The sequence below is a fragment of the Zingiber officinale genome, chromosome 4B (genome assembly GCF_018446385.1).
Source record: "Zingiber officinale cultivar Zhangliang chromosome 4B, Zo_v1.1, whole genome shotgun sequence".
Taxonomy (NCBI): Eukaryota; Viridiplantae; Streptophyta; class Magnoliopsida; order Zingiberales; family Zingiberaceae; genus Zingiber; species Zingiber officinale.
In genome coordinates, this window is record NC_055993.1 from 136,464,298 (window position 1) to 136,479,667 (window position 15,370).

At 35.5% G+C, this 15,370-nt stretch overlaps 1 protein-coding gene across 3 annotated transcripts; it reads right to left on the bottom strand.

Moving 5' to 3' along the window:
- Positions 1-250: 250 nt before the first annotated feature.
- Positions 251-11,336, bottom strand: LOC121976936. 3 transcript variants are annotated; one of them, XM_042529363.1, is made up of 13 exons: positions 10,957-11,003; positions 10,747-10,848; positions 10,612-10,663; positions 9,765-9,845; positions 9,166-9,275; positions 8,933-9,068; positions 8,755-8,853; positions 3,128-3,233; positions 2,633-3,039; positions 2,389-2,562; positions 2,097-2,294; positions 1,453-1,770; positions 251-449 (listed from the first exon to the last, which is right to left on the bottom strand). In XM_042529363.1, the coding sequence occupies exons 2-13, from the start codon at positions 10,755-10,757 to the stop codon at positions 357-359; spliced, it is 1,785 nt and encodes a 594-aa protein (XP_042385297.1). In that variant the 5' UTR covers positions 10,758-10,848; positions 10,957-11,003; the 3' UTR covers positions 251-356. The 3 variants fall into 3 exon arrangements, with proteins under 3 accessions (XP_042385297.1, XP_042385296.1, XP_042385294.1); XM_042529362.1 differs by lacking the exon at positions 10,612-10,663 and having other exon boundaries at positions 2,633-3,033; positions 10,957-11,336; XM_042529360.1 differs by lacking the exon at positions 10,612-10,663 and having other exon boundaries at positions 10,957-11,336.
- Between the last annotated feature and the right edge of the window lie 4,034 nt (positions 11,337-15,370).

Consider the following 15,370-nt stretch of genomic DNA (forward strand, 5'->3'; position numbering starts at 1 on the left):
GAACTTACACAAATTAGATGTGGAACGATGCGTTCGATCTTAGATCCATATAGATCTGGTACCAAGATTTCAACTTCTTGCCCAACAATGTATCAATTATCTAACATTAAATATCTTAATATTGGTTCGTGAAGTTTACCTCAATGTTCAAGTTGTTTGGGCAAATAGTTGGAGTTGAATTATTCTTTAGTGGCCCCCTAATGCCAACATACAGAGCACATCAGCTCCAGAGCACGCCAGTAGAAATCACATTTAAGCATATATCACAAGTTTATTAAAGATGTAGACCAATTCAATAATATAATACACAGAAATAAAAAGCTCAGAAGTAAAAGATTAGAATTTACACGACATATCTAGGAAAAAATATGTTGAATGACGGTATCGGCATTCCCATTGTACTGCATTAGGAGATGAATTGCGTCGGCCCGGGGCAAAGCCAGGAATTCCTGCAGACATCAAGAGATTGTATCATGACCTTTAAACTCAGTAAGAATGAGAAAAGCATTCACAGAATAGAATTAGGATTCTTTTCAAAGGGAATAAAAGCAGAAGAATAAACATAATATTCTTGTCATTGTTGATTTGTTAAGAGAGATGCGACAATTCCTTTATGTTAAACATGTCATGACCATGCCATTGCCGCATTTTGATATACAGCAGCAGCACATAAACCAAGATGCACCCAAGAATAACAAAATACAACTACAAACAATCTTTCTTTAGAGGAAAATCCATGCTCTTATTTTTTCGTCTTAGGAAGTTAAATGTTTTGTTGCGGGAGATGAAAGGTGAAGTCATAGCCTTTTGGAATAAGAACTTTATGGTTTAATATGCCCTTCTATACCTTTAATGGAATAGATTCCTGGGCTCAAAGCATAAAAGCATGAAACAAGTTTAGCTAATGAATAAACACACTAGAAGAACAGTGGATCAGAAAATTTTGTGGCATCGAATAATTTCAGCAGAATGATGTCGAATATTATCTTTATTTCAGACAGCTCAATTAAATAACTTCACCTGCATGATTATAGGCATTTAATTTTTCACGTGACAAATTACAAGCTACATAAATAATTACATGAACATCATTATTCAGGTTGAAAGAATGACAAAAGTTTGTGCATTCGATGTGTTTGAATGTTTCTTTCCAACAGCAGAATTCTATGAATTTAATGAAGAAACAAATTTCCAGAGCTTTATATTGATAACCAGCTTGAAACTCGAAGCATCATCTGTCTGGCAAATAGTGATTAAGATAACGATAAGCTTCATGACACACCACCACTTTGAAGGGGAGGTTTTAAATGAACTAGGTTCACTCTGTTGATGAGTATAGGATGATAGGAACTGAGAAAATAGACAAGTTGCAAAACAGATGCAAAGTATCCTATAAAATTGTGTACTTGCAATGCGAGAAAAGAAGCGTAGTAATTCCAGAATAAGGCTTACCATAACTTTAAGAATGGCATTTTCATCACAAACATTTTCACCAGGTGATACTTGAGGGCTACTACCATCTTCCTGAATTTTGCTATTAGAATATATAGACATTTGAGAAGATCCATTTGTATCATCTGTGGATGCCTTGGCTGCAGAATGATTGAGAAATCGGTGCTCAATTTCTTTTAGTTGATCTATCTTCAAGAATTGCTCAAATCTGTCTTTGCACATCTGAAGCTTAAACCATTCACTATGTGTATGAAGTGTCGCTCTCACTATTTTCATAAGTTGGGGTTCTTGAATACCAAGCTTCCAACCCATTGCCACCTGTCCAAGGCACAATGGTGTTATATAACACAAAAATTGTAACTACACATTCTGGAAATAATGAACGTTTATCTAGAATACAACAAACTGACTCGGCTCTATGTTGGAAACATTTCTCACATATTAAATAACTAATGACTATTACTTGGGAAGAGACTTAGAAATTTGAGAATTATTTGGTCAAACTGTTTCTCTCTTTTAGTGCTTAACCAACCAGTGAAGTGAATGTGGAATGCCAATTACGGTCAATCTATAAGCATGATTTACAAATCCACACTGATGAAAAAAAACTAGTTTTTGCACAAACCAAGTAACAAGAAATTCACCTGCAACGAGGTTGCAAGGATGGATAATGGTACTGCTTTTGTAAGAACATCTTCACATGGTTTAAGCAGACATGCCAATGTCTCTTTCAAAGGCTTCAACAGATCTTCATTTTTTGAAGCTAAAGGGGCTAAATGAGTGCGTGCCACCGTAAGAGCCTTTTCTTGATCACCACTATTGACTAGAGAAAGAAACTCAAACTGAAAGCATTTGCATAGATTAGAATGACTCCCGATCTTTTGAAGAAAATAGGCAAACGACAGTCTATCAAACATAACAATATAGGATAGTTACCTGCTTTAGCTGGAAAAGAAGATTAGGATTTTGGATGAAGAAGTCTGGATCTATCGCATTTATTTCTCTGACAACTTTTGCAGTCATCCCCTTGTAAGTCAGCTCCCTCATCTCTAAAATTATATCATATTTATTCTCTACATTTTTCATGCTTTCAGATAAATGTTTTGGTACCTAAATAAGCAAAGAATATAGTCAGTCTGTCAATACTCCACATCCAAGGAAAAAAAAAAATCAACCTTACTTGATCGTCTTGGACGGTATCCTCCAAATAACCAATTGGCCCATGAGAAATTTCTTGAGTAGGAATCCCAGGCAGAGAAGAGGATGATGGGGAATACTCTTGTTCTTCGACACGTCCTCTCCATTTTTTCCGTCTCTTTTGTCCTGTCGCATAGTTTCTGCTACTCCAAGATCTTCTACAAGAAGTATCTTGATGAGTAACATCACTGGTGCTGCAATTTTCATTATTGTCAACCACTTCAAATGCAAATCTTATTTCACAGATGCTTGTTGAATCAGCATGAGATTCTGGAACACCTTCAGCATCAGCATTATCCACAGAAGTTTCACCATCAGAGAATTTACTGCTAGTGCATTCTATGTTTGACGAAGAGCAATCTCTTGATGAATTGTTTTCTTGATCTGATGCTATAACAAAAAATGTTAGAGAAAGGCATCAATAACCATTACCTAAGTACTGTATTTGAGGAAAAATTCAGTATCTATCACTTTATACCTGGTGGAGAATGAGACACACCATCAACAATGCCCCTATAAATACAATACTCGTGAACAAGCTTGTCAAGAATTGAAAGATCCAGTTTCATTCGGCATAGTTCATTCTGTAACAATTCAAAGGAAGAAATAATGAAGACATTCTACTGAATAGGTTCTCATGAAATAGTGCAAAAGGAAGGGGGGAAATGTTAATATGTCAAGGGCTGATAACTTCTGCATGCTATGAAGCTACCATGACCTACTGATGAGAGGTACAGCATAGTAAAATATACATCTACAGTATGTGTGAATCTCGCTTAACCAAGCCTTTTATCAGAATGCAATAATCAGCACAAGAGTATATATCCTTGTATACTATATAAGGAACTTCAGATGGTTTACATATGCCCATTTGCATAATTGTGAAGGTATATTATAAATGGCTAGGTAGCAGTTTCAGAAATTGAACAAGTACAAGGTAGCTGATAAAGTCTTGAAGTGTTTTTGCATTATGCGCCTAATGGTAGGATGTATTTAGCACCATCGCTATGAAAAGTTGTGTATTGATCTGCCTTTGGCTTTTGTATCAAATTGGAAAAATTGTGCACATAGCATGTTCTATCTTGTAGATTTTGTAAAAGAAATGTTGGATCCCTTCATGCATATGCTAGAATGATTAACTTAAATCCTTTAGCCCTTAATGAATCAAATAAAGTGCAATGCCTCTTCTCTCGTTCACAGTTGTTCCAACAATTTTGACACCCTATAAAAATCCTCTAAACCCTTCAATGAGTTTGTTTGACATTTCCGCATGTTTGTGAACCTAGAAGAGTTGTTATTAGCATCACGAAGTTTTCATTGAATTCACCACTCTCTAAAGATCTTTAGTATTCAAGAGAGGAATTCTTAATTGACCATTTTTTATCTCCCTTGTTTATCATTGCTTTATTTTTGTTGAGCATTACTAGCTAGCATTACTGGTATTTCCGTTCTGCCTCCAAATAGGCCCCTGTACAACAGCTTGACACCACCATTGTTGCCTTCCTTGTGGTTTGTCATTGCTCCACATCCAGGACGAGACCAAAGCTCATCTTCCCTCAACATTAATACTTGCCTACCCTTCATGTCACCAAGATGAGCCCTTTTCAATGATACCAATGACTCCTCTTTTTCCCATTCATGCCTTCTGCCACAACACCTCTAGTGCCTTCAAGTTCTATCCTCCTCCTCAGGTTCTCTCCTCCTCAGTTGTTAGGCTTGTCACAAAGATCAACATCGATCTCGACATAGTTGACATGGCATTGCTACATGTTCTGATCAAGAATTGATATCCCAGTACCTAGCATGGTATGAGGTGGTAAGCCTTACTGCTCATTATCATATTCATTCGTTATTTAGAATACTTGATTCACAATGTATTTTAACTAATAAATTCAACAGTTATTTTGAACATATTGTGATAGATACAAATATAAATATTTTTTATTTAACCATTACTTAATTTAGTTATGCTTTTTAATCACACAAAATTCACCTATTTCATCAGTTATGTTCCACTTGCATAGTTATTGATGTTGGAGAAACAATGCATGTTTTTTTTTTTTTTGTAATTGGGTTCGACTATGTCATTTTGAAGTGCCGGCAATGTGGTTTAAGTTACAATGCGCATTAAGTACGCATGGACTTAAATGGTCCTTGTTGACTCAATGGAATCAAGTTGGTTTTTGGAGGAACTTAGCGGTTTAGGATGAGCGGTGGAGCTATGGAGTAGGTAAGAGGACTCTTTGGCATGGAACATTTTGTGGTAGTTGTTGCAGTTGTGGAGATCATATGCTCAATGATTCAACAACCTAGAACAAGATGGACTCTAGGGCATGAAGCATTGGGTCATAGATTCACATGCATGGTTAGATGCTGCAAAGCAAGCTCAAGGAACTTAGTACATTCAATGGTTCAGATGCCTTCATCAAGTAGATTGAAGAGCTATAGGCATGAGAGTTATGAAAGATTACAAGAGTGAATGGAATTTTAGGGCTTTTGTCTTTGAATAACATCATTGTAAATGATGTGTAAATGTTAGGTGCAGGTAGGCTACTTAGTGGCTTGGTTATGAAGCCTTCAACCAGGGATTATTTATCCCAAGTTGTAATTCACCAACCAGCTCGATTTCGGGCCATTTTGTAGGCTTACAGTAATTGTAAGCCAAGTGAAGGAGGGACCACCCAGTTGGAGGCAACCAAAATAGAGTGGTTGTTAATTGTTATGCTCATTATGTAAGCCATTGTGAGCTTTAGGCATGAGGGTTGCATGAAAGTACTCTCTATCTTCTTTGATCAAGAGAAAGTGTTCAAAGGTCTCCAAGGCTTGGAGCTTAGATCAAGGTTAAAGGTTTCAATTCGAAGTCTTGGTAATCTTCTTCTCATTTAGCTTAGCATTTCATTTTGTATTTGACTGAGGAACGCTTTTTATAAACAACCCCCCTTGGTTGGGTGTGTAGAACCTTACCCCTATTGCCTCCTTTAGAGGGGTGATTATTAGTGGTTTTGTTGGGTGACACACCAAATGCAACATCAGGCCGTGGAATACAAGCAGGGTCACCAGTGCTAGGTTGTTTCTTTGATATTACTGCAACTTTTAATTTTACTAGATTAAATGGAGGCTATACTTTTTTTTTTCAAAAGTCAATAATCTTTTAGACCTTTTGTTAATCATTCCCTTCATTTGCGACACATAATTGACCACTAGGAATCAATTGTGGTTCATTATAGAGAAATATCCTATTAAGGTTTGCATATTAGCAAGGAAAAATATTAATGATATAACCATTTGTCATAGTAAATCATTCGGATATAAGTTATAAATGACAACATTACTGCTAAAAATCAAGGAAATAAAATAATAACAATGCTTAGTCACGTCAAAATTAAAAAAAGTTAATCATCCAGAAGATTTTTTTTCTTATTAGAAAATGACTAACAAATTTTGAAACATCATTTACCAAACCAATAGCCCTTCAAAAATATTTAAGTATTTAAGAAATATTTCATGTTTGCAAAACACATTTTTGTTTTGATGTACCAAACATGATTTAAATATTTAAGACACTGAAATATATTTCTATCTTTCAAAAATTATATTTTCATTGAACATAAAATTCTAAATAAAAACAATAATTTCCAAACAAGGTCATAGTTTTAAAATGCCTCCATAATTCATGCTTCAAAATTACTGTCCAGACTCACATCAATCAGCACCATTTTGTCTGTAAATAATATAAACCAAGGAGATATTATCTAGAATAATCGGGAATTTCATCTAGTGCTAATATGAAGAGATAATGGTTTATAGTTAACCCCTAATATAAACTTACAATTATAAGAAAATCACTCGTTAAACTATCATTATACTTAACGTAAGTAATTGCATCGGCATTATTATACATGTACTTCATCAGATCATAGAATTAATAGATATTATCCTCTTTTAAAAAAATCAAGATAATTGTCTATGAAGTCAATCATAAGCTTAAGTCATGTGCAACTTCTTTTCTAGATATTATTCCAATGGTTATCTCGATCATCTTGTCAAAGAAGAACAACTACAGTTTAAGTTTTTGTTTGACTTCTAATTCTTCTCTTAATCACTCTTTCAGAAATCTTACACTGTGGCATAAATTTAATTCTTCTATAATTAAAACAACACCACATGCCAATTTTATTTTTGTAAATAGGATTGTTAGAATAAGTTTGCAAATTTGGAAATACACAGTGCAATTTGGAAGCATTAAAATTCAGCCCTATAGGGGAGAGCAAACTGCAATACAGGAAAGCCACCAAAATATATGCAAAATAGAACAAGCTTCACTTCAGAATGTGCCAGCACAAGGCAAAACCAGCACCCAGACCACCATAATTTCGTTTAAAGCTGCACTTTGATCTGTCTCGCAAAAATATTGCAATTCACCATATTTTGACAGCATATAATGATTATTGGGGGCCTAAAGTGAGTTCTAGAAATTAGAACTTCAAGAGCAGAGATTCTATTAATCCCAAACCAATGTTATCGACATCATGATCAGGGGTAGAATAGTGTGATCCTATGGGGGCAGCGCCGGTCACATTCAATTATAAGATGAGACCAGACTTTGATTCAACTAGTGAAATCATGCAAGTTCATGCAAATCAGGAATTTAACCTCCACTTAAATGTTTCTCACACCTCTCTCACTAGCTTGCTCCCCTAATGTAATGGTTCAGTGCAATGACCCCACACTATCACCTTTATTGTTGAGATCTACCTTTTCCTTCCTCAGTTTGGTCATTTAAATGATTAATACATCAATATTTAAGAACTATCAATGTTAGCTCTCCAGATCTCACCCTCCCTAATCCAGCTAGATATTTCCCACCTTTCAGTATGGCCTCTCCTCACTTTCTTCTTCCTTTATCTACTCCTTCCTTTTGTCTCTTCTTCCTCCTTCCTATGGTCCTCATTCTCCTACCCTCTTTTCTCTATTCACAGCAAAGTACATCTCAATTTGCTATAGTACAGCAGCTATTAGCCTTGCCAAACTGATTTGATTTTCTACATAAATTGATCAATTACAAAAAATTGTTAGTGTCTCATGATGTCTCTAAATGAATAGATTGTCGCTGCAGATTTGCTCAAGTTGTTGATGTTGTCAATATTTGCATAATTTGCCTGATAAAACATGTGTATTAATATTCTTCTGAACAAAAACAATGGATATGGCACTTTTTTTTGTCATTTAGGTGTTACCAATGTGACCTGGACGTTATGGGTTTGAGGACTCTACATTGGCGGAAGCTTCGTGCACCGGGCTGCCCCTTTTAGATGTTCCCAATATGTGAAATATTTACCATTGGTTTGAGTACATTTTAGGATTGTAAAATCCTAATTTCAGATCTTATGGTCTGAGTTTATACCCTTCAATAGTTCTTCCCGGTTTAAATGAGTTGACAACCTATCCTTGAACAATCTTGCTCATTCCAATTGCACCATCCCCTAAGTTGCATCATTCTCCTAATTGACTTGACACCCATAGCAGGCACTGAACTACTGAAGAGTATTAGTTTGTGTGTCAAACCTCACCACTACAACACCTTATAGTCTTATACCATCATCTAAACACTACTGCACTATCTTGGATGTCAAAGAGTCCTTATTTGGGTAGCAAGGGTTATTTTTTTCCTTTGTAATTCTCTTATGCTTTGAAGTGCCAATGGTCATCAACCTACCCATTAAACTTCCTTTTTCTCACAGTGATTTATTGGATGAAGACAGCTGTTCACACCAGCAACACACACACAAACATATTGTGAATTAGAAATGTATCATCTTATTTTAGCTTTGGCATTGACACCATAATTCATGAAAAGTCAATATTTGGTAGACAAGGATTATCACCTTAAGAAGCAATCATGCCTAGGATAGTTATTTTAAGGACTAAGCAGTCCATATTTTATCCAGAATATGCGGGTATATAATTCCAGCTTTTAAGCTATTAAGTGCAAATGAACTCGGCAGTCAATTGGGAGTTATGAAGAAAAAATCGAAGTTATATAATCATGGACTAAACAGTAATTTTGACAGTACGACAAAAAGCAATGTGTCAGTAAAGAAGAACCTGAAATGCATGAAACAGATCTCCTTTTGCCATTCTTAAGCTATCAATGGCTCCTTGTCTTGTCAACTCCACAGCATGTGCTATGGCTTGAATATCAACCTGAATGTTTAAAGTCAAAGAATGAGTCAAATCTAATAATATCTTGAAAAGACAAAACCTAATCAAGGCAGTTACGAACTTCATCAAAAGGAGGTGCCTCATACACAGTATCCTGCGGTGTCAAATGAGGATCCCTGTCCTCAAGCAATAATCTTTCCGTTAGATCCAATATAGGAGATGAAACACCTTGACGGCAGCAAAACACTTTATGGATCCTGCATACAACAATTATAAGGTCACAAACAACAGACACAAGTTGACATCAGCAAACATGTTTTTTTAGACAACAGAAAAAGGAGGATAATAGCATACCCTATTAGGTATCTTAACGTCAAAGAAAAAATTGGATCATAGGCGTGCAAATGAGCTCTTAATATGGAAGACAGGAGGCCAGCAAGATCCGATCGCCTTCTTTCAGACCACTGATTCACATGAGACATTGTAGTTTTTTCATATTCTAGATCTTACAAATGTACAATAGAATTAACAGGCAGACAATAAAACCCTACTTATAACTTTCAGTTAGGCTATCACTAAAAGACATTTTAAGCATAGAGAAAACACTTTTCTGTTTAGAGCATATAAAACCTGTATATTTGTAAAATTGTTTCTACCATACCCAAATTACAAATCAAAGACCATGCAGAATGCCCATGTTCACATTGTCAAAAAACAAAGGATGAGGAATAAATTAGATTTCACCACATAACCTTTTAGGATCATGGACTTGATCTAAACTACAAGCAAGCACATAATTTTCTACAGTCATGCATTGACTGTAAATAAAAAAAGTAATCATATTTACATAGAGAGCTTTGGCAAAAAATGTTTATAAACGAGAAATCCATTTATATTACTTGTATAAGTCTGAACAAGAAATAAATTGTCAATTGGAGAATATATGTCAATACCTCATAGGCCACAGGAGAACTTTGGTCATCCTTGTCAAATATTAATGCCAAAAGCAAATGTTTGAACTCCTCATAAGCTTCCTTCAGATGGTGTAGAAATGTCAGCACTTTAAAAGGAAAAAACTGTCTAGTTATGAAAAATATTGGTTAAACATGAGGAAAAAAAAGGTCTTAACAAAGAAAAAAAACTGTAGAAAGACTAAAATAATTTTAATGATTGTATGACATGATTTATGACTCAAATTCTTCTTTCTGCAAATGCAACAAAATAGTGATAACATGAAAAATTATCACTTTATAAAATGATATTTACATCTAGAAATTTCAGTCAACTGTCAAGAAAAGCTCAAGCTTTAGTTTCTTCAACTCGCACAATTGTAAACATTTGTGTCTGCTGTAAAGACCATTTTCATCCGAACACCTCAAATTCTAGTCCAAAGTGTTTATGAATCTATGTATCCTAAATGCTTATCTGAATCCTGCCAATCCTGTGTTTATGAATAGAATGTGCTTATCAAATTTTACACATAGAGCCTAGTCCTATACAGCCTAGATAGGTAGAGAAGATACTAGGTATATGAAGCTTGACAGTCCAGTGTAGTTCTATACAGCTTATTGAATTCTGATACATCAAGTCTATTCTATACAGCCTAAGTAGGCGGATAGGCTACTTGGTCTTCATTCTATGTTTAGTTTGTGAAATTCATGAAACGCATCTTCTCAAGCATTCTAGTTTGACAGCCATGTTGCTGCAATTTCAGTATATGCAACAAAATTTAGAGGGGAAATAAACAAAATGAAACAGGTAGAAGCAAGGGACATATCCCAAGACGCAAACAAAACTAACGGTGGTTGTGAATTTCCTATAAGCAGCCATATCCAACCATATCATTCCTGCCCTATTCATCAAAAAACAAAAAAAAAACAAAAAATCAGCGGTATAAAGGTTAAAAATGCAGAACGAAACGAACAAATTACTGACAGGGTACGCATCGAGGGCACGAGGAGCGAGATCAACGCGAAGACACTGGATAGCCGAATCACGATCTCTCGCCGTCCCACTCCTCAAAAGCTCTATAAATTTCTACAAAAAAAAAGAGCAATTTTTTCCGCATAACGTTTACCCTCCTCCATAAAAAAATTATCTTTCAGACTAAAAAAAAAAGATAAACTGATTTAGGCTAAAAATTACCTGTTTCTGCAACCAGAAAAGGATCCGGCGATCGTCAAGGAGCGCGGGGACGTGGCGGCGAAGCAGGTCGACGGCAGCGTCGACTTCGCCAGCCTCGATGCAACGGCAGATCTGGCGGATTAGGCGACGGGAGCGGTAGGACGAGGAAGCGGAGGAGGAGCAAGGGGAGAGGGGCGGCGAGGCGGGGTCATCGGGGAAGAGGAGGCGCTCGGATTTGGCGAAATCGATGACGAGGGAGTCGAGCGCGTCCCAATTCACCGGCACGGAATCCATCGACCCCCGCGAGGAGAGAGATGAGATCTTCGAGCTTCCTGTTTCGCCTTCTTCTGGAGCCTTCCTTGTTAGAGCTATAACAGTTTTGTTCTTGGTGGAGAACGGGGACACGGAACAAGAGCCTCACCTTCATTGATCTTTTATAGCAACGTGAAAAAAACAAGAGAAATTTCAAAGTAAATAAATTAATTAAAAGAGTAAAAGAAATACATTTAAAAAATGATTTAAACTTGGTATCGCAGGTATAGGTTGGATCGAACTAATGTTGTAAAAAGGTAGTTAGTTCGTCCTAATATTTTTGTCAATTCATCCTTAGATCACTACAAAGAATAGTGGTCAAGATATAAGGAAAAATATTTTTACAATAACAATAACAACCAAGTATTTTTCTACTACGTGAGGTCGGCTGCATGAATTCTTTTACGCCATTGAGCTCTATCTCTTATTATATCATCATCTATATTTAAATAAATTTTATCTTGTTTTATTGTTACTAACCAAGTTTTTTTTTGTCTTCCTCTTCCTCGTTTGATATGCATGTTTATCATAGTTTCACATCGCCTAACTGGAGCATTTATTGGTCGTCTAAGTACATGTCCGTACAATTTTAAACGTGTCTATCGAAGTTTGTCCTCAATAGATGCAACTCCGACTTTCTCTCTAATGCTCTCATTTCTTATTTTGTTCATCTTCGTATGTCCACACATCCAACTTAACATCCTCATCTTTGCAATTCTCATCTTCTACTCATGTGCTCGAATTATAGCTCAACATTCAGCTCCATATAACATAGCAGGTCTAACTGCGGTTTTATAGAACTTACCTTTAAGTTTAAGAGGTACTTTACGGTCACATAAAACACCCGACACTCCCCTCCATTTCACCCATCCTGCTTGTATTCTATGTAAGATATCTCTCTCAATCCCTCCATCATTTTGTAAAAATGATCCTAAATATTTAAATCTCTCGGTTCCGGGCAACTCGTCCTCTCCTATCTTAACAATTGTTTCATTACTTCTAATATTACTAAACTTAAATTCCATATATTCTGTCTTTAATCTACTAAACTTAAAATCTTTCCCTTCTAGTGTTTCCCTCCAAGATTCTAGCTTAGCATTTACTCCTTCACATGTCTCATCTACCAAAATAATATTATCTGCAAACAACATGCACCACGGTACTGTGTCTTGAATGTGCGCAGAGAGTTCGTCCATAATTAGTATAAAAAGATAGGGACTTAGGGTTGATCTTTGATGTAACCCTATCTTTATTGGAAATATTTCAGTTACTCTGCCTGAAGTCTTTACTCTAGTCGTTACATCCTCATACATATCTTTAATTAGTTCAATATATGTTATGCTAACACCTCTCTTTTCTAAAGTTCTCCATATAAGTTCTCTTGGGACTCTATCATAAGCTTTTTCTAAGTCAATGAATACGATGTATAGATCTTGTTTTTGCTCCCGATATTTTTCAATTAATTGTCTAAGGAGATGTATAGCTTCTATTGTCGACCTTCTGGGCATAAACCCAAATTGATTTTCTGTCATTGTGGTCTCCTTCCTTAATCGATCAACCGATTGATTGGGAGAATGCTGCCATAAACATCAGCCTAATCGATCAGTCGATCGATTGGGGGTTGGAAATCGTGTGTGACGTGAGAAAGTTGAATCGATTGATCAATCGATTCAGACTTTTCCATCAAAGAGTACAGAGGCGCTCTGAATCGATCAACCGATCAATTCAAGCCTCCCCAATCGATTGACCAATGGATTGAGATACGACCGTTGCGTAGGAAGCAGGTTTTAGACTACCGAGATTGCTGGGATTTGACGTAGCAATCGATTGGGAGGAGCCCCAATCGATTGGAAGCCCTAAAAGGGCAGTTATAAAGGTGACGAAGCATTCAAATGTGGAAATCCTTCTTCCCGATCTTCACGTGATCTTCTCCGACACTTCTCGCCAGTTCTTGGAAGCTCTTGGGGACAAGTGCTTGTGCACTTCCAAGGTTCAAGAGGCAACTACAAGTAACAAGTGAGCAAGAAGAGGGTTTTTCATTTATATTCATTGTATTTTTCTTCTTGCGTTGAGTTATTGTATGTGTGAGTGTTGTATGAGATTTTTCCACCTCCGGTAGTTACCGAGAAGGAGAGTTTTATTAGTGGAGTTAGCGTCGTGTGTAAATCCTTGGATTAATCACCTCTTCTTAAGGTGGATACCAAGTAAATCCTCTTGTTAGTGTTGTGAGTGTTTGCTTCGAGTTCTTTTCTGTTGCACATCATCACGAAGCATCAAGACAATGAACGCGATGAGTTATTCAAACCCCCCCCCCTTAGCTACAAATCGATCATAACAAAAAGATCGACGAAAAACCCTAACTTGAAACTATGAAATTCGAAGAAACATAGCTGTGACTCTGGTACCAATTAAAAGAACTTGAAATCTTATGTTGTATGAATTCTAAGAGCCGAATAAGAATTCAAATAGAAAATACAACAACAAGAGACTAATTGACAAATCTTATTTCTACAAATCATGGCATAATAAAAATAATGTAAACTGTAATGACAAGGAACCTAAATGTAGTGACATAGTCATCCTATAGCGTCGTCACAGTATCCAACATCCTTGAGAAAGAAGAAGAAGTAGAAGCAAACAAGGGGAGCTCTTCCGAGGGAATTAAGGATGATGGTGCAGTATAAACTTTCGTCAATGGGGAACGAGGGTTCTATAAAGATACCTAATCCATTGAGGACCCCTCCATTATATAGTAAATTAATCTGATCACACATCGAATCTACATCCGATAACCCGAAATCTAATGAACTCAAATTTGATCACTTAAACGGTTCAGTTCATATTCATATGCACAACTTACAAATAAATACACCTAAAGGAAAATATCTAACATGTTAAACTATATGTCACACCCCTTATGTTGCACACCTTATGAGCACCTATTCTTTTTCGTTCCTAATTTTTTTTTGCTTAATACTATAACTCAACTTCACAAAATCTGATTACCTAATTGGGAGTTCAAAAAAATAAAATAAAAATTAATGATACACCAGGCTTGCACAGCAGCAACGACCAATATATATATATAAACTAGTGATCATGTGCACGCGTTGCGTGAGTTATATCCTTATACCAGGTGGAGTAATACAGTGAGAGATCTAAGGGAAGAAGAATTGACCTATAAAAAATAGTTTTAATTTTTTAGAATTGTCCCTATTTTTATTTTTTATAATGAGGTAAAATTCTAATATTTTTATAATTTTATATACCTCTAGGGGTATTTATAAAAAATTACGTGCGGGTAACCAACTCTTCTTTATAAAAAATTAATTTAATTTTTTATATAAGATATTAAACTGTTAAAAATAAATACTACACCGTATAAAAATTAATTTAATTTAACAAAAAAGTCGAGAAAAGTATGCTTTCTAATCTCGTCGATCCAAGGTATTTAAGCTTCTCTGCTCGCAGTGTTACCAATTCTAAAATGTGGGACTAAAGAAAACTCTAGATTTCTAATTGATTAATGAAAAAAATAATAATATACTGCAGTTGAGTCTCAAACTTTAGATTTCTGTTTGATTAATAAGAAAAATTTCTAATAATACACCTCAATTAAGTCCCGAACTTTAAATCTGTGCATTTGTAGAAATTATTAATAAATTTTAAAATTATTTTGTGAATAAAAAAAGATATTAATGTAAATTTATTTTAGATTTTATCAAAATTAATTAGTAAAGAGGATACATTCTTAATAAAATAATACAAATAGTAAGATATATATAATCATATCCGGTGACAACAAATGAAATCGTCGCCCCTTCAAGACTGTCTCAAATATTATGAAAGGGAATAAATCATAAACAAGGACATCCAATAACTTAAAGAAGTATTTATATCTATCAGAAATTAAATTATACCTATTTGATGATAAGCACTACTTAAATATCAACTCGACTACACTGCCGAGCAAGTGTTAAACCATATGGATCTCTATAAGATGGTCGCGATAATTTCCCGGTATAATGAAAAAAAAAAACTCGAAAACGCCTCATAGCTATCGAATATATAAGTAGTATTATACTTATATATGTAATAATTTATATCGCTATCTTTATTATGT

Bases quoted from the DNA above. Each gene is read 5' to 3' on its own strand.
- LOC121976936 (XM_042529360.1), bottom strand. From the start codon at position 11,229: ATGGATTCCGTGCCGGTGAATTGGGACGCGCTCGACTCCCTCGTCATC. The intron at 9,276-9,764 runs GTATTGACATAT...CATGTGAATCAG, and splicing joins GTTCTCCTGTGGCCTATGAG to TGGTCTGAAAGAAGGCGATC. The intron at 9,069-9,165 runs GTATGCTATTAT...TGTTGTATGCAG, and splicing joins ACGTTAAGATACCTAATAGG to GATCCATAAAGTGTTTTGCT.